The 24,759-nt window shown below is 39.6% G+C and overlaps 1 protein-coding gene across 1 annotated transcript in view; it reads right to left on the bottom strand.

Annotated features, from left to right (window-relative positions):
- CAMK4 (calcium/calmodulin dependent protein kinase IV) overlaps positions 1-24,759 on the bottom strand; it is a 282,427-nt gene that overhangs the window by 123,112 nt on the left and 134,556 nt on the right. Inside the window, exons 3-4 of the mRNA XM_065406770.1 lie at positions 5,120-5,182; positions 4,362-4,444 (exon numbers count right to left, since the gene is read on the bottom strand). Coding sequence (XP_065262842.1) covers positions 4,362-4,444; positions 5,120-5,182 — 146 coding nt within the window. The remainder of the gene's footprint in view (positions 1-4,361; positions 4,445-5,119; positions 5,183-24,759) is intronic.

Below are 24,759 nucleotides of genomic sequence, written 5' to 3'. Positions count from 1 at the left end.
TCCTTTACTGTGTAGAAGTTAATTTTCTCACCATCGCTTATTCTAGAAACATTATTAAGATGAATAAATGTGGAAAGTTTGTCAATATTTAATAAAGGTACTTGAAGAAATGTTATCCAACTAGTCCAACATTTCAAAAACAAGTCTCTTACAGTGAACATGTTAAAAACAAGTAACTTTATCACTTAAAACATCACAAAAACTTCAGTCCTGCCAATTCAATAAGCAGGAGGAGTTTGGGAAGGAAATATTTTAGTTTTCAATTCTCCTATTTAATTGCATTTTTCAATTCAACCTTAGACCTGGAATCGTAATTGTGGCTTTATAATTATTGCTACCCAAACTCTAAATTTGAAGTGGATAAAAATGAAGTTTGTTCTAGTACAAACTCTTGGCTAAATCCATAATTACAGTTCAGCTGATGACGCACTCCTAAAGTATGCGCAACCAGTGCATTGGGGGGAGGTAGGCTGGTTCAGTGATTAGAACACTTGCCTTTGGCTCAGGAGACCTGGTTCAAGTCCTTGTTCAACCACAGATGTTCTGTGTAAACTTGAACAAGTCACTTAGTCTCTCTGTGCCTTTGTTCCCCAACTGTTAATGGAGATAAAAGTACCTCACTACCACAAAAGAGTGTTGTGAGAATAAATACATTAAGGATGGTGTGGTGCTCAGATACTATGGTAATGGATCCATATACGTGCATAAGACAGAATGCTGAAGGCCTCCTAAAGGTAGGTTAGCACATTTCCTTCATTTAAGAAAAATACAGTATGTATTTATATATGTAAAAGTATAGGAGAAAAGAAGTGAGGCTAAAGAAACAGTAGGGGAGAGAAGAAAAGGAAGACATGTAGGGAGAGGAGAGAAGCCAGGTGGAGGCAAGAGCTGGTGAGTGAAAATGCAAGGGAATAAGGAGGCAAGAGAAGTGGATTAAGAAATGGGTGAAGAAAAAGGGAAAGTGGATGAAGAAATGGGGACTGAGAAGAGACTCCTACTTTGACACAAACTTCCCACATGACTACAACCTGTAGGGCAGTTATCTTACTTCAGCACCACAGTATTACTATTAATCCTATCTCTTCACACAGATAAAAGGGAGAAGGAACAGCTAATGTAGAACTGTTTATATTAGATTCCTGAGAGGAAGAATTTAAACCAAAAAAATGTGAATGATAATTGGGAATTGTTTAAGAACGCTTACTCGAGGCACAAAAAGCCACAATCCCCCAATCGAGGAGGAAGGCCATATTGATTATGAAAAAACAGCACCTGGTTTACAGGGGAAGAGGGGAAAAAAACAACATATAACAAATGGCAGAAATGGGAAATTGATTCTAATGAATATAAACCAGAAAAATGTAGTTGTACAAAATTGATAAGGGAAGCAAAGGGACACAAGGAGAAAACTATGGCCAAGAGAATTAAAGTCAATAGGGAGTAGCTTTTAAAGTATATTAGGAACAAAAAGAATCCTAATGGTATTGGTCCATTACTAGATGGATATGTTAGCATTATCAATAATAATGCAGAAAAGGCAGAAGTATTCAATAAATATTTCTATTCTGTATTTGGGAAAAAACAGATGATGTAGTCATGTCATATATGTTAACACTCTGTCTATACCATTAGTATGTCAGAAAACAGCAGCTTCTAAATTCAGCAGATCCAAATCACTCACATCTGAGAGTTTTAAAAGAGCTAACTGAGGAGTTCACTGGAGTGTTAATGGTCATGGTTTTCTGGGGAAGTTCCAGAAGTCTGGAAGCTAATGTTGTGCCAATATTTAAAACGGGTAAATGGGATGACCTAGGTAATTATAGGCCTGTCAGCCCAACATCTATCCCGGGCATGCTAATGGTGCAACTGATATGGGCCTCTCCCAATAAAGAACTAAAAGAGGGTAAAATAAACAATGCAAATGAACATGGGTTTATGTAAAACAGAGCTTGTTAAACTGACCTGTTATCTTTTTTTGATGAAATACAAGGTTGGTTGATAAAGGTAATAGTGTTGATGTAATAGACTTAGACTTCTGTAAGGCAATTGACTTGATACTGCATGATATTTTGTTTAAAAAACTTGTATGATATAAAATTAGCATAGCACATATTAGATGCATTAAAAAGTTGGCTAACTGATAGGTCTCAAAATGTAATTGTAAACAGGGAATTGTCATCAAATGGGTATGTTTCCAGTGATATCCTGCAGTTCTTGTCCCTATGCTATTTAACATTTTTGTTAGTGACCTGGAAGAAAACAAAATAATCAGTGATAAACTTTGCAAACTTTGCAAATGACACAAATATTAGGGAAATGGTAAATAATGAAGAGGACAGGTCACTGATACAGATCGATCTGGATCTCTTGGAAAGCTGGGTGCAAATAATATGTTTTAATATGGCTAAATGTAAATGTAGAGATCTAAGAACAAAAAAATGTACACCATAGAGATGCTCTAGGAATTATTTTAGGAAGTTCTATGGCCTGTGTTATAGAGGAGGTCAAACTAGCTGATCACAATAGTTCATTCCGGCCTTGGAATCTATGAATCTAGTGCAAAAGATATTGGCTGCACAGCTGTGTTAAATTATTTTCATGCTTCTGCTGGAGAGGAAGCCACTGCCTTTTGTTAAAAATAATTGATGCAAAATAACTTTTGATGATTTTTCAAATCACATGTAGAATGAAAATTTACTGCAAATATTTCCAGAGGTGCTCATCACCAGTATCAGAAGGGTGCACCATGATTCTAAGCACTGGTGAAACCTCTTTGCTTCAATTAGCAATGTTGTAGATGGAGCTGGGCAGTTTGTAGCAGCTGACTTGTTACTCCAAGTGTAAAATTTCATGGAGGGCCCAATCCTGAGAAAAAAATTACAGCCTAAGGAAAAGGCTGCTCTCATGTGAAAACTTCATTATGTTAGAGCATGAAATCCCAGCTTCCAAAGTGAAAGCAACTCCCAGATAGTCTTCAAAGTTGGGCTGCATTCAGCTACTGTAAGTTGAGATAGTAGCAGATGCTACCTTCAGCACCCCCAACCTCACAAATTATTATTGTTCACAGACCAACCAACCATTTCTTTGGCATGTCCCATATTTCCTTTTCCATGATACTCTACAAACACCTGCCATACAAGTCTCCTCTATGGATAAATATGATGGTGCAGTCTCCTTGCATGCTAGCTTACTGGATTCTAATGGTTTAACTGACACTATGACTTTCCTCATTGTTGTGACTGGATATGGCATGTGTATGCACATGCATGCCCACTTTTCTTTTTTCTGAATTGAAGGAGTGAGAGAAGGGTTTGCTTCTGCTGCGTTCAGAAACTGCTCATGTTGAGCTTATTGCTTTGATTATTATGCAGGAACTATTATCCATAGAAAAACGACAAGTTTGTGTTTCCCCAACTCAAAGTGCTTTTCACGCTCCATTTCTTTAATGCATACTTATATTGTATTCCATTTAAATATTAAACAGTTAAGCTTAGTGGTGAGAAGATTAAATATCCTGATCCTGCACGATTTGGAAAGCATTGTTCATCAGTAGATTAGTTCAGCAGTACAGTTGATTTATTCAACAAATGAGCAACGAAGGCTTTGTGTGTGTTTTGCTCTAAAACAAGAATAAATAGCTCTCTTAAGAAACCCCAGCATTAAACAATACCAAAAAGAATAGGTTACAGGATTTTTCATAATTTTATACACAGACACCAACATGTTTTGGGTTGTGAAGCATTATCATTAAATAACCTGCAGAATTTAACAATTTTCTTGCAGAATCTTTTACAAATGTACAGAATTTTCACAGATATAATCAAGTGCTAAATGGGGGGGGGGAGGGCTTCTCTCACTGCTCAGTTGATCAACTTTTTATCTGGCATTTCCCTCTTCTATCTACTATTCACCTGATTTTTGCCTAGCACTTTCTCTGCTGTCTTCCCAGTGTCCCTCTCACTTCTCTGCACAGCACACTGCTTCCCTGTTCACCTTCTGACTGTTTGCATGACCCCTGCTTTGATGTTTGCCTGATGAGTCCCCTCCTGCAGCACGACATGCTATTTAGAATTTATTGACTGTTTCCTCCATTTTTTACTTAATTGGTATTTCATTAAAAAAAAATCTGCAATGAGAAACCTTTTCCAGATGCCCGTTTGGAGCCAGATCCTGCAGACTTTTACTCATGTAAGTAGTCTTCACTCAGATGGAACTACTTCAATGACTACTGATGTAAGGATTACTCGGTAAGAGGGGGCAAATTCTGAAGGATCATACCCTTGTTGAGCAATGCATTGTAAGGTGAACACCACAAAATTCCTTGTGCATGCTGCAGGGTGCGGTTTGTATAGATCACCCACCTGTCAAATAGCTCCCCTCCTGTGACCAACTCCAGAACAAGACTGATTTCTGTGGGGGTTTCAAATATCTCCTTCAGTTTTATCTGGGAAAAGATACCAAACAGAGTAATTAATTTCTGATTTCTCTCTTCAACTGAGTCCATGCACTGTACAATAGACTAAAACTAGGGGACTGTAGTGAAGTGGAAGATGGTACTAACAGCGATTACATGGTTCACACTCAGATCAGTTAAGCAATTTATTGTAAGTATTGTTTATGGCGCTTAATTATTTCTTTTTTGCTTCTTTTTATCTCCTCTGGGATCCCTCTTTCTTTCATCCCTACACACTCACCTCTCATAACTCAGCAACCCTCTCTGAAATGCAGGAAAATTACAGACTGCTTTAAGGCCCATCAGCACCTCTTCATGAGTCTTACAGAGGAATTCCCTGAAGACAAATGCAAGGCTTTCCCTCCCTCCAGGGACTAACAACCATGACACCACCAGCTGGTTCTATTTATCCCTTTTCTGCCAAGTTCCCCTTTAAGCAAAAGGCTTGTTTTTGTAAATTCTGTCTCGCTACTTGGCAGAAACTTTAATAATTTACTTTAAAATGTAACTCTGACCCAATAATCTTAGATAAAAACCCAGATCTTTAATCAAAGCCTCATATATTAGCATACAATGTGAGCTATAAAGATCAATACTGCAGTCTCAGAAACTGAATACATTGTTAATGAGAGGAAACCGTGAAATACTGTAAAAATACCCACTTACAATGTTTGGATGCGAGAGGCGAAGGAGAACACCTATTTCAGTTCGGACAATTTTCTTGTCTACCTGGTTAAAAGAAAAAAAAAAAGTGAAATGTGACTGCAATACTCATCTGAGAAACATCTGACGGCATTACAGGAAAATGTCCATGAGCAGATTGCTAGATTTCTTAGGAGAATGATTTGTGTCTCTTGCACTGAAGTCTAACAGGTAATTATCCCTCTGTATGGAAGAGAATGAGAGTTTGCCCATGCTCTGGAATAATGTACATTTTCTCTCTAGAACATTCACATTGTTGCAAGCCCATGCAAGACAGCAAACATATGATAGACAAGCCTGAAAAAAGAGGCTAGAGATTGTATTTGCTATTCTGTCCCTGTGCATCTCCATTACACCAGGGGATGAATGTGGCCCAAAATGATGTGTTTAACAGTGTCTGTCAGGTTAGTCGGGAAGGAAAGGATTCTTCACGCTTAGGTGGAGTTTATACCTTTGTGGTATATTTTGCTATAAAATTAAAAGGTGAATGTAAAAGATGTTATTTCCCTGTACGGGACAAACAACCCTCAGCCGGAGCCCAAAGCAAGGTGTAAGGTTTGACTTGCTTCAGAGACACCTCTAAAGCAAAGGTATACGGGTGCACCTCATTTCAATTAAATTCTGAGAAGGACCCTCCTCCCATTTGCTGCTCAACAACCACTCTTCCAAGATCTTGTCTCTTGCTCCAGATTCAGTTTCCATCTCCCCTGCAGCAAATCTCACTTATAGTAAAGCTGAGGGCCAATTCCCCACAGCTGGTCCAGCCCTACTGCACAGCAGGGTCGTTCACTCAGGATGACAACTGTGCTCCTACTAGCCATAGGAAGAGGGTTAACCCCTTCCAGGTTTGGAGAGGGTCTGTGTACCCCATCATACTCAGGTACTGAAGTGCATGAATGAGTGAATGAAAAAAAACCTGTTAAGTTTGAAAACATGTCATGAAGTTTATTTTATTTATTTAGCTAAAGTAATCAGTAAGTTGATGGAGGAACTGTCCTAGTAACAGATACTTTCATAAAATGAAGAGCCAACATGGATCAAGGTAACCCTGTTATAATAAAAGAGAATGAGAAATATGAAGGATTCCACCCTCAAATGCATTTCACTATTCTTGTACAGGCCTTCAGAAATGATAGCTTTTCCATTTCCTAGCACAGTTTGTAGAAATACTTGTGACATAACTATTTTTTTTAAATGCATGGTCCTGTTGCGTTAGCTATCCTGCAGAGAGGGAGTGGTTTTTGTTTGTTTTGTTTCACACAAGAACTCAATGTTATCCAAGGGAATTCACCCTGTAAGGTAGAAAATTGCCTGACGAACAAGTGGAACTTTATACTCAAGATTTGTGCCTGTACTGCGGAGGCATATTCTTGAGTACTTATTATGATTGTGTCTAGAAAGTAAGAAACAAATATTTTAAAAAGCCTTCATGTTATAGAAGCAGGATACCATTTGGAAAGAGGCAGCACTCTGCTTAAACACAAGCTTCGTAAATTTTTACCTCGATTGTAGGGAAACATTTTGCTTCAACGGGGAACAAATACAACAGTTGTTTTTCCACTGACAACAAGCTTCAAATATTTTTCATTTTCAAAATTACAACAGAGATATAAAGCTCAATTCTCCTCTCACTTACATAAGTGTAAATCAGCTGGAGTCTATGGTGTTACACTGGGGCGAAGGTGGTCTATGCAAGTACAGAATTAGACCTGTAGTCCTTCCTTGAAACTGCTCATTTTAGTTTGCTCTGACAGGAGACCAAAAAAGAAGAGCAACCCTGAAGAGACACTGTGAAGGGGTTCCCTTGTCCGACCAGCACGAAGAGGCAAAAATGAAAAGGGACTGAAATAGTCGAGTGAAAACGCTGTGTGGACTTCGCTGTAAAGCTGCTTCATAGTAGCAAGCCAGATAAATGTCAGTAAAGGTAATCAACTGAGACTACTCACAGAACGTGTCAATCAAACTGACCTCAAAGTATAAGTCCTCCCAAAGACCCACACTGCATTGGAAGCAACATCTTTGTACTCATGTTCTGATTGTGCCCCCCTTTAAAAAAAAAAAAAAAAAAGTAGGGAGCTTATCATCCCGGCACAGGCCATGCGGGCTTATGCCATAGCAGAGACTAGGGATACTGGGTTATACATGTGGCAGTTTTCATCACTATTGCATTATGGGCATCTATCTTCTGGTTTTGAATCCCACTTCCTTCCTACATATTAACAAGTATATCAAAACATTGACGTGGTGATGATATTCTCATCCGATGCTCCTTTCTAGTAAGCGGCCATGTGTGGATGGAGTGAGGTGTAGCTGGCATCATTTCCTGGCTCCTGAAGACAGTAAACATCATGTCTTAGATCTTGACTTTTCTAGCTTGTCCTTTAGAAATAGCTTTTTCAAATTCTAGCAGTTGGCATATTTAACTCCTATGAAAGTTGAAAGGTTGGATTACTACATTTCAAAGCTGGAAATAGGAGTAATGTGGTCTAATGATAATGCTATGTGATGCCAAGCAGAACACAGAGATTGATTCTAGTTGGGACAATCTCCACAAAAGTTTGGAGAGTCAGATAAGAAGGAAAGAAAATGGGACTGTGACACCTCCAGGTGCACTTACACTACTATTGTGAAAATCATGGGGGGGTTAAGTGAAATGGAGGGTGTAATGGGATCCCCGGGGTGCAGCCTGGGACTGAGAGACCACTGTGCCCCCTTAACTCTCCAGCCTGGGCTGTCTCTCACAATGCTTTGCTAGTGACAAGCAGAAAACCCCTCCAGGTACTGTTACCACTCTGCTGGACAATGGCTGGTGATGTCTGTTCAGCACCCACCCGGGCGTTGGTTACCTCCCTTGTCATTGTTTCTGGAAAGCTAGTATCTGGGTGCTTCCCAAACCCACAGCATATTTTAGTGAAAACTATACAACACAATTCTTATAATTTTATATGTATTAATGATACATATGTTTAGATGGAACAATGGGTTTCAGCAGATCATAATCTTTCCCCTGATACCTCACATGACATGCTTTATATGCAATATCACAATTATATATAGATGAGGAATATGGGGGTTACAGGGTGCTCCCCCGAAGTATAGTGTGTCACAGAGGGTCCATAACCAAACTTTCCTAAACTTCGAAGATATTGGCTCAGTTTGAAATGTCAGATTACATTCTTTCTCACAAGTGGCATGCCCTCTCAGGCTGTATACTCATCTCCACAATGAGGGGAGCTTCTTGTTGCTCAAGAAGAAGCATTACCTGAACAATAAATAGTTTTGTTAGCATTAACCGATAGATTTCAAAAAATAATTGTAAGTGGTGAAATGCCATTGAAAGGAAGTGTTTTTAGCGATGTGCTGCAGGGAACTGATCTCAGCTGATTATTATTCAATATCTTTATCAATGATTTAGAGAAATATATAAAACCAGTGCTGGCAAAATTTGCAAAATTACAAAAAAAATTGGTGGAGTGGTAAATCATTAAGGGTTTAGGTCAGTTATATAGACCAATCGGGATCACTCGATTAGATGGACTCATTTGAACAGCATGCTTGTTAACACAGCCAAACGCAAGGTCATACACCTAACAATAATATATGTGGGACACACTTATAAAATGAGAAACTATATTCTGAAAAGCAGTGACTCTGAAAAGGACTTTCGGGTCATGGGAGACAATCAGCAATCTTGTAGCTCAGAGGGTGAATGCAATCCTTGGATATATAAGCCAGGGAATATGAAGTAGAAGTAAGGAGGTAGTATTACCTCTGCATTAGTGAGGCCATTGATGGAATATCATGTCCAGCTCTGGTGTCCACTTTGCAAAAAGAATGTGCTCAGAAACAAGCTACAAGAATGATTTGAGGTCTGGAGAACAAAGCTGTATTGCAAGAAACTAAGAGTATGTCTGCATACCAGCTGGGAGGTATAATTCCCCAGGCAGACATGCACACACTGGCTCTGCTCAAGCTCGCCCACTAAAAATAGCAGTGTGGCTGGGCAGGGGGTGGGATGGGCAGCATGGGTTAGCCACCCAAGTATGTATCTAGGACCTCAGACGGGGGTCGCCTGAGCCACTGCCCATGCCATCCTGGGCACATACATATTTTCAGTGAACTAACTCAAGCAGAGCTAGCTTGTGTATATCTACCCAAGCTGGGAATCATACCTTCCAGCTGCTGTGTAGAAATATCCTTAATAAGCACTAACTATTTGGAAGAAAGGTTACCAGGTGACTTGATCATGGTCTACAAATACCAACATGGGGAAGAGATTTCTAACAGATGGCTCTTTCATCTAGCAGAAGAAAGCATAACAAGACTCAATGTTATAAATAAGTCAAAAAAAATTAACAGAGGGGGCAATTAACCTCTAGAACAACTTAGCAAAGTTTGTGGTGGATTCTTAATAATTGAAATCCTTAAAGCAAGACTTGATATGGTTTAAAAAGCTACCCTATATCTCAAACTGAAGGTATGGGCTTGATATAGAAATTACTGGGTAAGGTTCTATGGCCTGTGTCATGCAGGACGTCAGACTAGATGATCATGATGGTCCCTTCTAATCTTAAAATCTATGGATACATAACATTAATGAATCTAAATCCCAGTGGTGCAAAGCCTTTTTAGTACAAAGTATTGTGAAGGGCCATCACAGCCCTATAAAAATTACAAGTATTTCTAGTAATAGAAACAGTAACTTCGCATTCAGTGAGTGTATTAAGTGTGTACACTGGACATCTTTTAGGACTTTCAGGTAAGGCAATTGCCTATTTTCCCGTGAGCTGATATAAAAACTAAGTGGCTGTGACTGTAAATACTAAGTATGGGCATAATCCTGCAAACCATTACTCAAATGAGCAATCCCTTGACATCAATGAGGCTACTCGTGTGCGTAAAGATTACCCTGTGAGAGTGAAGATTTGGAGGATCAGGCTTTAAATACTTACTAGATTCTCAAAGTCAATTCCTTCCAGCTAGAAAGGGTTAAGAAGATTGATGAATTCTGGACTTGTTTTCATACTCTCTGTAAAATGTCTGTCTAGCCCGGTAGGTATCAAGCAAATGAATTCAAAATATTGCAAAAGGCAGTTATTCCCCCGTGAAAGCTATTTAAATGTGGCAATCTACTTTCTCCAGCATGCTGTAGGTATCAAACCAAACAGTACACTATTTTTGGACACGTTCATGCATTATGAATATCTGGCAACAGGTATGCAATAAGACTATGTCTACACAACAGCTGCACCGCTGTAGCACTTCTGGTGAAGACGCTCTAAGTTGACGGAGAGAGTTCTCCCATCAGCTTAATATCTCCTGCCTGCACGAGAGGTGGTAGGTGTGTTGGTGGGAGAAGCTCTCCCACTGACATAGCACTGTCCATGCCGGCGCTTAGGTTAGTGTAAATTACATCACTCAAGGGTGTGGATTATTATTATTATGACTGAGGTAAGTTATATTAAAGTAAATTGTAGTGTAGACATGCCTGAGTTTTCCTTTTGGAACCAAATGGGCATTGCTAGAGTATAATAAAGAGCTTAAGGAACGGGATCCTGATTTTATCCGCCTGATGGCAACATATTAAGAGGGGAAGGATGGTCCAGTGGTTTGGACACTAGCTTGAGACTCGTTCAATTCCCTGTCCTGCCACAGACTTCCTGTGTGACACCAAGCAAGTCACGGAGTCTCTCTGTGCCTCAGTTCCCCATATGACAAATAACGATAATGAAACTTCCATATCTCACAGGGGTGCTGTGAGGTAAAGATGTTAAAAGACTATGAGGAGCTCAGATACTACAGTAATGGGGGCCATGTACGTACCTAACATAGTTAGATATTTGTAAACAGCCTGGAAAGCTATAACCAAAAAATGGCTATGGGGATAAATCTTACAAACAGAAATGTGTGTGTCTGTGTATGCATATCCAGCTCTATCTAAAAAACATAAAATCTCTGTATGGTAAGAGCATCAGCCTACATAACAGAGTCATTAGGGAGATCATGCTATTTTACTTCTTACATTCATTTTCTTACCAACTCACATGCAAAGTGTCACTTGTACCACAACACATGTCACCACTTAATTTGGTCCAGCCATTTCCATGAAAGTTGCATCTACTTACATCAGGTCTGAATTTGGCGCTAGATGTTTATCCTGGATACAAGCATCTACAATTCTCTCACTGAGGTTTGTCTATTCCTGAAGGCAATCACTTTGCTAGGAAAACAATTATGCACTTTGAAATAAATATTTTTAAAACACTGTATTTTAAAAATCACATTTAAATTCTAGCTAACATATTTTTGTATACATTTGTGGAGCTAACAGAGGTAAAAATGGGCCCAAACATGAATCATTTATCCAAAAATACCCCACAACCCCAAATGTTTGGATAAAAGACACCCAGATATGAACAATTAGTTTGAGTTGTGCAAATCAATATCTGACCAACACATTTTCACAAAACTAGAACCATTCTTGATTTTGCCTGGATGCACTTAACAAATTCAAAGCACACATCAACCAGGCCAATTTCTCTGAGCCTGAGTCTACAGTCCTTTCACGTGTTGAGGGCTACTTACATGAGTAAGCCAACGGGGCTGTTCTCATGAGTAAATACCATGCAGTGAGTGTAAGTGTTGCAGAAGCAGACCCTTTGCGAAGTAGTAGTAAAATCAATGTAGCTGCCAGTCGTTCACTGGTTACAGTAGTTTAGTGACTATCCTTGGATGACCAAGAGATTATCCTTTGATTTTAATCTGTTCTGAAAGGACTAGAGTATGTTTCTGATCAATTGTTCTCATCAAAAGTATTTGATCTCTGGGCATAAAATCCCTTCTTCCTTTGAAAACTTACCATGTGTTTTTTACTAGCTTGTGAATGCCAGGTTTGGGTGACTTAATGCTGAAACTTAACTGAACTCTGTTTCCCGTCTCCAAGTCCAATACTGCAAGCCAGTTAAAAGCAAACCAAAAAGGTATTTGCTGTATTGGTGTGTCTGCTTTAATTTACAAAATGCTTTCTCAGGCTAACATGAGCTGGTTACCTACTAGTTCTTCACTGCTGACCCTTGGCAAAAAGTTTCCAGGAACATAGACATACATTCAAACAAAGTGCACTGGGGATGGCATGTAATTATTTATACCTTTATTTGCATGCTTTCATGGTTTATCTGTGCAGACACCATAGAGAGTGTTAAACTGCCAAAAGCCAATCAAGAAGCAGGAATTGTTATGAAGAGTGACATGGCACTGTTCTTTTATATTCTCATTCTTATTTGTATTCTGGTGTGCATCCACAATATACTAGGCACAATCTACACAAACAGGAAGACATGTTCCCTGCCCCAAAGAACTTACAAGATAGGCAGTATATGGAGGACACAAGACAGGGATACAATCAAAATATGTCCAATTCTTATATGCATAATGGCTAGGTTGAGAGCCAAGTTGAGGAGAGATTTATTCATATAGAAAAAAAAAATTTATTGTGTATTTTAACACTTTAGCTCCATTCTGGTTCTTGCTTGTCCTCTCAGATTGTCAAGTCTCTGGGGCAAGGATTGTATCTGCATGTATGGTTGGACAGCACCCAGCACACTGTGAGCACTATTAAATACAAAAAATAAATTATGATAATAATAATTTAAGTGAATATGTGTGTCAAGTAGTCTTTAGAGCCCTTCCCAGCCAGCTTCTTGCTGCAGGAGTGGAGCCCACCTGCTTGTGCATAGTTGAAAACATTTACAAAAGTTTTTCAAGTAACAATTTTCCAAATAAGCAGGGGTTCTGGATGCAGTTAGGTCCCCTCAGCTATTGGATACATGTCTGTATGTTCTGGTTAGTTTGAGGACTTATACAGCACTTTACAAACATTAAAGCTGAAATCCTGCCTCAACTGAAGTTAATGCAAAACTCCTATTGACTTCAACAGGGCCCAGGTGTGACCAAAAGCACCCCTGTGAATACCCTATGCAGTATTGTAAGAATCTTTGTATAAAATACGCCTTGTGAGTTATCATTTGAAAACTAACAACGCACTGGTCAATAACATCATCATGAAATATATGTAGCAACATTATATGTAAAGTTATGAATTCCCCCTGTATGATGTTATTAGCACATGTTCAAAATGAGACAGCCGTGCCTAGGCAAAAGTTATTAAACAGGCCTATCCTAAACAAAGGAATGTGTGTATACCCCAATTTACATACAAGTAGTAAACAGCGTCCTCGAGACAGCAAAGGGGGGAAATGGCAGGAGACGAAGCAAATCTTCATTTAAGCAAACATAGGCGAGAAGAAAGAGCATAGAGCCTCCTTCATTTCCCTATTGCCTTCTTTACTGTTTGAATAAGCTTTGCTTTGAGGGGTAATCTTCAGAAGGTTCCACTTCAAAGGAGTGACTGGACTATAAAAGTAAGGGGCAAAAACACCCCAGATCATCTCTTTTTTACCTAAGACGACAAAGGAACCAGCCCTTTGACTTTGGGGGCAGATCCTGACCTAAGAGTTTAGTCAGCCATGATGCTGGGATCATGTGGTAAGGATTTTACCTTGAACCAAGTCTCGCTTATTGAGTTTTGGTTACTAGAAAGCATTTTATCTTTATTTCTCTTGTAACCATTTCTGACTTTAATGCCCGATACCTGAATTCACTTAAAATCCTACCTTCTTTTGTTAATAAAACTTGTTTCGCTTTTAATCTAAACCAATCCAGTGCTGTGTTTAAACTGAACTGGTTGGTAACTCCAGTTACAGTAGCAGACTGTTGAATACTGACCCCTTACAGGGGCCAGGGACCTTTAATATCTGAACTTTCCAGGAGAGGACTGGACAGCGCAGAACACACTTTTGGGGAAAATTTGGGACTGGGACTATGTTGAGAGTCACCCTGCAAGTAATAAGCACGGCTGGTAGATGCCAGAGTGTGTCTGGTGTTTGCTGACAGGCTGCTGGGGTCAGAGCTGCTGCAGGGCTGCAGCTATACACAGACACTCAGGGTGTGACCTGCATGCTGGCAGGCTGTTTGGGAGCTACAACAGCAAAGCATTGTGAGGCACCTAAGGTTGAGGGACAGGGGTGACAACCTCTCACTGGTCTGGATAGCACCCTGGAATGTGATACCAGGATTTCACCCGAATTTAATTGTCACAATCCCTCTGCGATGCAGCCAGGTATTATTATCCCCTTTTCACAGATATGGAAACTGAGGCACAAGGTGTTAAGGACATTTACAAATGTGGGTGTATACAAGTAAATGGCTAACTAAAAGTGGCCTGATTTCCGTGGTTCTGAACACTCATCTCCCATTGTTTAGCATCTTGGGCTTTTGCTGTTTACGCTACACATGTACATTTGAAAAGTTTGTCTTTGTCTAAGCTGGAATTGTCTGCATCGGTTTGAGAGGGTGCCACTGTGACCTGCGCAGGCCTACAAATGCTGGTTCTGTCTGCATCAGATCGGAAATGTTACAAAGTTGTAACAAATGAATCCTGGGTTTTCCCCCAACTGCTGCCCCACAGCATAATTCTCTATCTTTAAACAATCCCTGATCTGAAATCCTTCTCACTGTCTCACGCACATACCTCTAACTTAACCAAATGTAACATCAAACCAAACAACTGAAGTTGTATATTTAAATTTCCCTGTATCTGTGGGGTACATGCTGGGACTGGTTATTGGCTTGCCCCTGCTCTTTACTAGAATGGTTCCTAAGAAATAATACATATTGTTTTGAGATAATGCAGTAACTACATTATAACTCAACAGTTCTTTGCACTTCATAGTCCATGGTATCAATGTTGCTGCTGTCTACTACTTTATAACTCTTGTCACTTCTTTATCTCCTTAACTTTGAAGAAAGTTCTTAATTTCTCGGCTAAACTATGCAGAATCATTTTCTGGTCCACTAAGCTTCTGAAAGTCATAACTCTTGGCAGCAAATGACATACTTGTCTGTCTCCATAAACCAAAGTCACTTTTGTCTTTGTGGATAATGACGCTGGAAACTGAAGCATAAGATCACAGGAGCTAGCTGCAGTGCACAGGCGAAAATCAGTCTTAACAAATTTAAGTAACCATTACTATAATACTTTGGTTGTTAATAAGAGCAAAATTGAGAATTCAATCCACAAGAGATCCTGTTACAAATAGGGGAAAAGAGCTTATAGCTAGACTCCATGGATAAGTAAACCTGAATCAACATCAGGTGCTCATTAGGACTTCTGCTGGCCTCAGCTGTCAAATCTTCCAAAGGAGAACTGGTAGGTGCATATTGCAAGGTTACAAATTGCTCCCAGGTAATAGGAGGTGTGTAGAGGGGGACTAATAAGGAAGCTGAGGCAGCTCCCAAAGATGCATTTGGTGAATAAATAGTAATGTACTGGGGAAAGATTTAAACCATCTATATTTAATTCAAGTACCTGACAATTAGGGTACTCAATCACTCATTTGATAATGCTGGCAGTTTATACCCCACATTATTATTATAAAACATTTATATACAGTAGACTTACACACAGTGCTTTACAAACACACAGCCAATAGAAGTGGGAAAGGATTAGGAATACAGATGAGAAGCTCTGTTTTGGAGAGAATTTGTTTGAGATAGAAAGTGGACATCCAAGAATAAATGTCAGAAAGGCAGGTGCAGACACAAGACTGGGTGGGGAGAGAAGTCGGATTAGCGAGACAGAGCCAGGAGCCATTGGCACAGAGTTGGAGACATGGAAAGAGATAAGGTAACCAAGAGTGTGTGCGCACACATAGAAAGAAGATAGGAATGAGGATAAAACCCTAAGGGACACCAACAGACACACAGGAGTAAGAGAGTTTAGGACAAATTTAAAAACATGGTAGCAATGTGGTCAGCAAGTTAGGGGGAAAGCAGGCAGGGCACAGAATCATGTAAGCCCAGGACAAAGAGGGAGAGACAGCAGAGATTGAGACAGCTATGAGCAATGTCAAATGTAGAAGACAAATCAGGAAGAAAGAGAAAATAGAAGCACCCCATTGATTTAGCTAGAAAGAGATCATTAGAGGCTTGGTGAGAGCTGTTTCAGTTGTGTGGAGAGGGCAGGAGCTGGACTGGAGGTCACTGCATATTTCAGGATACTGAGGGATACTAGAGAGCTAGGCAAACAGCTGGGGAGCCAGCCAGCCAGAGAGCCAAGCAGGGCAGCCAGGCACCCACCTGACAAGCCAGCTTGACAAGGGAGCAGCCAGCTGGGGAGCTGGGCAGCCCACCTGGCAGGCAGTTGGAGAACTGGCAAGCCCAGGAAGCTGAAGAGCCCACCCCAACATGAGCTGGCCAGCCTGATTTCCTGACAGCCTGCCCACCCACCTGTCAGCTGGCTGGTGTGTGGGCAGGCTGTCAGGAAACCAGGTGGCCACCAGCCCAGCCTGCTGGCTTCTGTTGAAAGTTTTGACAGAACTGACACATTCCCCCGAAATGTTTTGATTCCATCAAATCACCATTTTCTGATGGCAAACTGTTCCATCAGAAAATTTTTGACCAGCTCTGCCCAGTAACGTCTCTATCCAGCCCATGACTTCTGTTTGAACTCTAACATTGTTTTTTAAAAAAAGAGATCTGCTCTTGATTTTAAGATTTGAATGTTATAGAATATTTCATGTCCCTACGTAAGTTGTTCCAGGGTTAACTCCCTCACTATTAAAAACATGCCCCTTATTCAAAGCAAAGACATGGCAGAATAGTCTTGTACTTTCGGATATTACAATTTACAAAATCTCTGACAGCCTGTATAACGTCCACTTGTGAGAGGACAGAGAAATCCACAATAAAACCAGTGCAAAGCCTTCTGAGAACATGGGTCTCTATGTTGGCTCACAGATTTTGGACATTCAGGGTCAGATACTCAGCCACGGAAGTCAGTGGATCTGTGCTGATTTATATCAGTTATAAATGAGAATAAATTAGGAAAATTGGGAGATACACTTAAAAAAAAACAGTAGGGCAGAGAATTCCAAATCGAATACCATTAGCTGCTTATATTTAATCCAGTTTGGATAATATTTTTCAATTTTACATAACAGTCCATAGATGGGGCAAACCAGTATAACCCCCCCCCCACCACCAGCACCAATACATATGAATAAAAGGGTACTTCTATTGAGTGTATGCTATAGATGGGGCATGCATTTGACATCTACTGAAGATGACTAGATACTCTGGTTTAGCTTTTTGAGCAAAGTTAAGAGTTTCTATAAAGTAAAGGTTTTGTTTTTCAGAAGCCATTCACTCTGGGACAAACTTTCTCAGCAATGCCTAGAGCCATCTCTTAGTGAGGCAATGACCCCTGTGTACAGGGTGTCAGAATTGTCTTTAAAAATTTTTTGGAAAAGTTTATTTTAAGAGTATTGTCTAATACAATATTTGAAATTACTTTTTTGAGGCTTGGGGGAAAGATTGTGGTTTCTGGTAAGATAAGGTTTTCCCCACTCTCTCTTAAAAGCTGCAGCAAGCTGCTTGATGGAAGGAGCAGGGAACAAAGGCCTGAAGGATAAACAAAAGAGGAAAGGGGAAGAATGAAAAATAAAAATCATTTAAAAACAATCTTTTGTCTTCTAAGCTGGATAGATTTTCCTGCCTGCATCTCTACTTGAGCTGAATATTGTGGCACTGTAGAACACATCAAACATACAATAAAGTATAGCAGTAATTGCACAGCCCTGCAATACTTTCTGTGCACCCAGCAGGGAGTTTTCATTTCATACATTGCTCAACTTTTTGCAGTGATTCCATAAGTCAATTTGCATCCTTAATGCAAAGTAAAGAAGAGTAAAATATATACATATATACGTACAATAGGGTCAAACATGTACACCAACTGAATAATTGCATTGGAAATTGTATGAATGTGTCTGCACTTAGCCTGTTAGGTACCTAAGTCACTGTGTGTGTATGTAAATACCTTACTTGCACATAAATATGTATACCTAAATTAGGTGTTTGCAGATGCACATCTTTGAAGAAAAGGAAGATGGGGGATGCAATACCTGAAGATAACAGCATCAGTTCTTATTAAAAGGTCAATTTTTCTATCCAAGGGCCAACTGCTTCCCCTATTAGCTAAAACACAGTCTGTGAAGTCATATCACAGACATTCTCAGGATGAGCTGGCCCATTGGATCAAGGAACAAATTTTAACAAACTGTGTTTTGCAATTTTGATTTTATTAAGCTTATACCCTTTGTGACATGAATGATAATATTTAAAAAAAAGAAAAAAGAAAAAAAACTAGCCAGAACCACATAACATACTAAAAAGTCACCCAATCCATTGTGGGCTGGCTCCATTGTCCCATTGGATTTCATTATATTGGTGACACCACAGAACAATTCATTGTGGGTCATCATTGCATTTAAGAGATTGCCGGAGCAAGACTGGTGATGTGAAATAATTTTTACAACTTGAGTTTAAAATTAATTATATGCTGAATAGTGCAGGCCTAATTATGTGTTGTTAATTAGTTATCTGACTAATTTAGCTGTTACTTCTGTTCCTGACTCATTTGTGAACTGATTTTTGCAAATGTGTTTATTGCACAAAGAACAGTTTATGCAAACAAATTTCGGCTGATGGGGTTTTCATGAACAGTTCATTTCACCTATTAGCTGACCAATCAGACACCATGACTAACAAAGTCACATGGCATTGTTTCTGCTCCCTGAGTTGATGACTGAAACTTTTTAAAAAGGAAAATAATGAATAATGAGTGATAAAGAATGAATAAAGCAAACGGTGAATATACGTGTTCACATTCAAATATCCTTACTTGCATGAATGTTTGGAAAATGACCTGGTCCACCTGATTTTTCATGTTAATAACACCATGCACATGCAAATAATCACTGCTGAAAAACAACCACTCAGCCTCTGAATGCCTCATTTATTGATCTTTGGGGCATTCAGGGTATAAAAATGTGCATACTTTCATTTTTGATAAACAATATATGATACAAATGTTAGTTTATCTTCTCTCCTGTTATTCCCCTTGGGGGGGGGGGTTGTTTTTTGTTTTTTTACAGCACACAATGGCAATCTTGCCAAATGCTAAAGAGGTAATCATGCGGTGGTCATTTTTTGAGGGTGTGTTATTTGTCAAACTTTACTCATCCACAGGTACTGTGGATGTGTTATTGGTACTCACAGAACCAAAGGGTGAGGTTAGAGTATTTCATTCTCTCTCTCTCTCTCTCTCTCTCTCTCTCTCTAATACACAGTAGTAGGAAAATGCCAGGGCACTCTGGGAATGAGATACATTTGGCCCAAAATTCAAGAATTTAACAGAACAGCTGAGAGACATAATCATATTACAATAGAGTTCTCATCCTGTCTGTTCTAATTAATTCATTGTTTTTATTGAAAATTAACACACTTCTAAACAGGATTAATAAGTCTTAATGATACAACCAATTTTAGATAGCTGGCATTCTGTACCAAAAATGTGATATGCTTCTTTCTCTTACACATGCAACGTAAGAAAATTGAAGTAAAGAATTCCCCCTTCTTCAGAATGCCTCGCTCAGTAGCAGTCCTAATGAAAATCAATAGGTTCTAGGTGATAAGATACTTCACTTGGTACTATTGTCATCTTCAAGCTACTCCACTCTATGTTTCTAGAGGCCTCAATTGCATCCAAGATCTATCTCGGTTTGTGATACATTATGCTTCCCCACATTACCAACCTAGTACCACTCTTGTGGCAGTTTAAGAAACTGCACAGAAATAGTCACAAGAAGCTAATTCACACATTTGGTATCTATGTAGTAGCTCATTGAAATTATATAGCTTAATGTGACCTTTTCAAATTAGCCTGTTAAGGTATAATACAGCAATGCCACCATCCATAGGGAAGATTGTTCTCTCCTTCACAAATATAATTGTTCCACACAAAGGCCAAATACATGGCATGCATCCCACTTCTTAAACAATAACAAAGCTGATTGGTGATGGCTTTAAATCTATAGCCCACTCTATTAGTATACTGTACATACCACTCTACAGTGGGTAAAAAGTCAAACAACAACAGAGTCCTTGCCCAATAAGCTTCAGTAGAAAGGCACAACAGAGTGGAGTGAGGAACTTTATAACTTCAATGCCACTCAAAACAGAGATGTCTTCAGAAGTTTTATGAAGAATGGGGGCAAGCAGAGGAAGGATCCCTTACATAGAGGCTTCTCAAAGCGTAGGTGACAAAATGAAAGGAGACATGAAGTTGGGAATGGGGGGGACCCAACGAAGCAATTGAGGGAGAAACACAGGATGTGTGGGTGACATATAGAGGTGATTAGGTCAGAGATGTAGATAAAGACTCAACGGAAAAGATTAGGAGCTATTTTAGGGGGCACTAGTTTCAAAAGGCTCCTAAACTATTTCTGGTCTTGTCACCGGTGTAGGCCTATGCTAGATATATGAGGGCACAACATCTAAAAATTTAACTTATTATATGTTTGTACAGTACCTAGTACAAATGGAGCCTAGAACTGGGAGGTACTATTGTAATACAAATAGTTTAGACCTCGGGACAAGATGTCAAGATAAACTGTGAAGCCAGCTTTATTGTATATATTAAAGGCTACACTTGAGACTACCTATTATGCATTAAATCAGTCATATTACAGTGCAGGGAGAATGAACTACATAACCTGCTAAAGATCTTTTCCAACCTAAAAGATTTTATGTCTATAGATATTAATACTCATGGTAGAAGCAAGCATAGAAAAACTGGAAGTTTATGTTTACTTCTAAAGCTTGGTCAGCATCAATAATCTCTTCCTAATACTGTCTCATCCATTCTAAGTATAAATGGAGCGCTAGAGCTCAACACAATTTTTAGACAAATTGAAAAAATCCCACTATCGTGCCTGAGCACATCTATACATGCCTGAGTACACCTTCATATAGAATTGTGCCCTATAGCTTTATGACAGAGTAGTAATGGCTATGTCAGTAAGAAGGATAAACTACTATACTAAAATGAATGAACTGTATGATTTAAGGTTTCAGAGTGGTAGCAAGTGGGCTCTAGCCCACGAAAGCTTATTCCCAAATAAATTTGTTAGTCTCTAAGGTGCCACAAGGACTCTTTGTATGATTTAAAGAATTATACCATAACTGAGCTGAGACTAACCCCAGTTCCTATCGAGTAAAACATGAACCAAATGCTCCATAGATAAATTCTGACACATATGCTTGCCATGCAAGCCATTTGTAATCAAAGACTTATGAGATCATTACTGTCTAATGTATACATATATATTTTACACACACACACACACACACACACACACACACGCACACATACTTGAGCTTCTTACTTTTTTGCCAAGCCAACAGAAAATATGGAAAATCTTTTTGCCAAATATTGGAACTTTTTCTTTGGCAACATTAAAACCAGCACACTCACTCTCACGCACACACAATGCCACACCCTCAGCCACGCTGAGCTGCGACGGCTGAGGATCAGCACTCTGCTTCACCAATGTGGGGTGGGGAAGTGGACAGTGGAGAACAGGCTATGCCACCCAAAGAGTCCCCACAGTCGGGAATCCTCCGTTGCTCTGTTAGGACAGCCAGACCATAGACTCTGGCACTCTAAACGTTAGAAATAGGGATCAAGAGTTTAAATAAATAACAGCTACAGAATTACAGCAGCATCATATTTAACATCTTGTTACAAAGGATTGAGAGATTGAACCTTTAGAATTTATTGTATTATGGTTCTAAATGTCAGCATCTATTAAAACAATTCTCATTCTCAATTTCCGAGCCCTGTTAAGCTGAACAGAGGAACACCCAAAACTCAAAAGGAATTAGAAGTTAATACTACCAATTAGATGCTGCTATCTTATGACTAGAAACTACGTACTAATTTCACTGCCATTATGGGTTAACAAGAAAAACAAACCTCTAGGTCTGCCCGCATGGATCTCCCCTCTTTCATATGGCAGGGGTCTCAATCATCTTCATGGTGACATCTCCCTCTTGGGATGCTGCAAAGGACTCTTTGCATGGTCTGTGGAAGGGGTGGAGACTGGGAGGGTTGAGGACACAGGGGATGGACACTGATTTCCCTCCAGCCTCCTGGAAATGACAGAAGAAATAATACAACCTGAAGCAGAGCCGACCCTGTGATTTCCAGAGATAGCTACTGCTAGAGGGCGTCCACCAGTTTTGAGGCCTGGCACCATGGTCTTTTCCAAAGTTTGGGGGAGAGGGGGAGAGGTAAAGAGGGGGGACAATTTTTAAAATGTTTTAAATCCTAGGCCTAAATAAGGAATACTGCCTGACTGAGGAAGAATCATAAACAAACACTGATGCAAAAATCACAGGGCAGAGAGCTGTGTTAATTGAATCTGCAAAGGAAAGATCATTAGGATAATTACCTGGGACTCGGGAGATGTGGGCTCAGTTCCCTACTGTGACCCTACACAAGTTGCTTAGTCTCTCTGGCCCAGATCCTAATGGAAATTAGGAGCCTGAATACCTCTGAGAATTTGGTTCTCTGGGCCTCAGTTCCCATTCTGTAAAATGAGGATAATAATACTGCTCTACTCACGGAGGTGTTATGAGGGTAAAAACATTAAAGATTGTGAGACGTTCTGATAGTACAGCAATGGGAGCTATACAAACACTTAATATACCTAAACAGAATAACCAAGTCTTCAGAATGAGACATTAATATGATTACTTTTTTTTCCAGTGTGTTAATTAACAGGATTTTTGGCTTCTCCCTTGTCCTAGTCGTCAGCAATTAGGACAACTCCTTCCTCAATATTCTTGAAAGCTACATTGTAGCATTCTCTTGACCTAAGGCTACTGTTTAGCTTTTTGTACAGTTACACTAAAATCTCACACCTACTATATTTGCAACACATTTTTTTTTAAAAAAGCTCTACTTTTTATTGCAGTTTTCTCACTATGATTTTACCATGACCAAAACACAGGGTAGGGATGAAGTGCACTTAAAAGAAAAACAGAAGAGTTGGTTAAAATATGTATAAAAGGCTAAAAATGCTAAGATAGTTAAGATAAAACCTAGAACTCTGCTAGTTATTAGCTACCATTGAAAGTCTTGCTTAGGGTTTCTAAGACACTATCAGATTGTTTAATCTTTATGAACCCTGTGGTGAACTCTGAATTCCAATTTTCTTGAAACATTTATGAACCAAAGCAAATAGAACTCTGTATAACATAACACATATAACAAAGTCTTATTTATGTTATTTCTTGTTATTTTATTGAAATACATCCAGCTAATTTTCACTGTATTTACATTTTCCATACTACCACTCTTTAGTTTTTTGGAACCAAGCCCACTTCAGGTTTCAAACATCTGCTAGTGAAATAAATTCAAAGCATAAAGGAATTATATCTTTGGAACAGCACAATAGTTAGTAACAGTAGGGTGCTTAAACAGAAGGGGCCGGAATACTGAAGAAATATTTTAATTTAAGTTTGAAGGATAAAGTTACACTTCTCTCCTAGGAAGCACATGGCAGCTTGCTCAGAGTGGCAGTGAGCTCAGCATGACAAAGAGGCTGAATGGTCGTCATGACCACCTGCCCAGTTATTACCACCGCTGCAGGTTGGCACCTGAGGATTGACCATCACATCACTGAGCCGTCTTTATCCTGGTCTTGAAAGATGTTCGGCCCAGACCACACAAAGAGAGGAAATCAGACAAGATCACTCTCTTCATGGCCTCTCCTGAGCAACTCTCATGATGTGAACCTACAATTCCTGCTGCCCCTTCTCAGTGTTTTTAATTTTCCATCACCACCTTATTTCTCCAACCTGTTTCCTATCCTTCCCTTTTGCCGTCTTACCAATAATAGTGAAACTTAGCCAGTCAGGACAGATTTGCAACACGCTGTCATACAGAGTTTGGCAAGCTAGTAAATACTGAGCAGCCTGAGCTTGGTAAGACAAAATAAAATAAATAACTTCATGTTTTAAAAAGAGGGAGATTTGCCTCCAACAGGGGCCAGAGGAAAATAAGAGCAACCCCGCTAACTACTTTCCCAAGCCAGAGAGTGGTTAACTGGATCTTGCACTATATGCCACGCTTGTGATTTTCCAACAACTGAACTGCCAGCAGCAGATAGAAAAAGCAGCAGTTTATTATCTTTTGCTCTTCTCTTTTCCCTCCCTGTCACATATATGTGTCTGGTTTTGTCTTTAGAAGTATGCAAGAGAAACCAATCCCCTGGCAACCAAACCCAAATTACTCTCAGTGCTATGGTAATAAGGAAAGTAACAAATACGGTAACATCCTAAAAATTCTACCCAATTCTCATAGTGCCCTAGGAAATCTGATTCTCATTCCTCCAAGGAAGAAGCAGATCTTCACAGATCTTTAACTCAAACCCTGTAGACCTCAGGCAATCCACTGCAAGCACAGAGCCATCCACTCAGAAGCACTGTTCTTCCACACCAACTCCTGGCCCTGTGCTGTTCTCCCCAGCAGGGCAGATCCATTTGAGTCAGGCTTCCAAGGCTTCCTTAGCTAGTAGCTAGTGGTGGCATAACCCCACCGAGTTCAGAAGAGAAGAGGGGGACTCTAGTAAAATGTT

This window comes from Emys orbicularis, chromosome 6 (genome assembly GCF_028017835.1).
Source record: "Emys orbicularis isolate rEmyOrb1 chromosome 6, rEmyOrb1.hap1, whole genome shotgun sequence".
NCBI lineage: Eukaryota > Metazoa > Chordata > Testudines > Emydidae > Emys > Emys orbicularis.
Note: the sequence above shows the minus strand (reverse complement) of the source record. Positions and strands in the feature narration are given on the sequence as shown.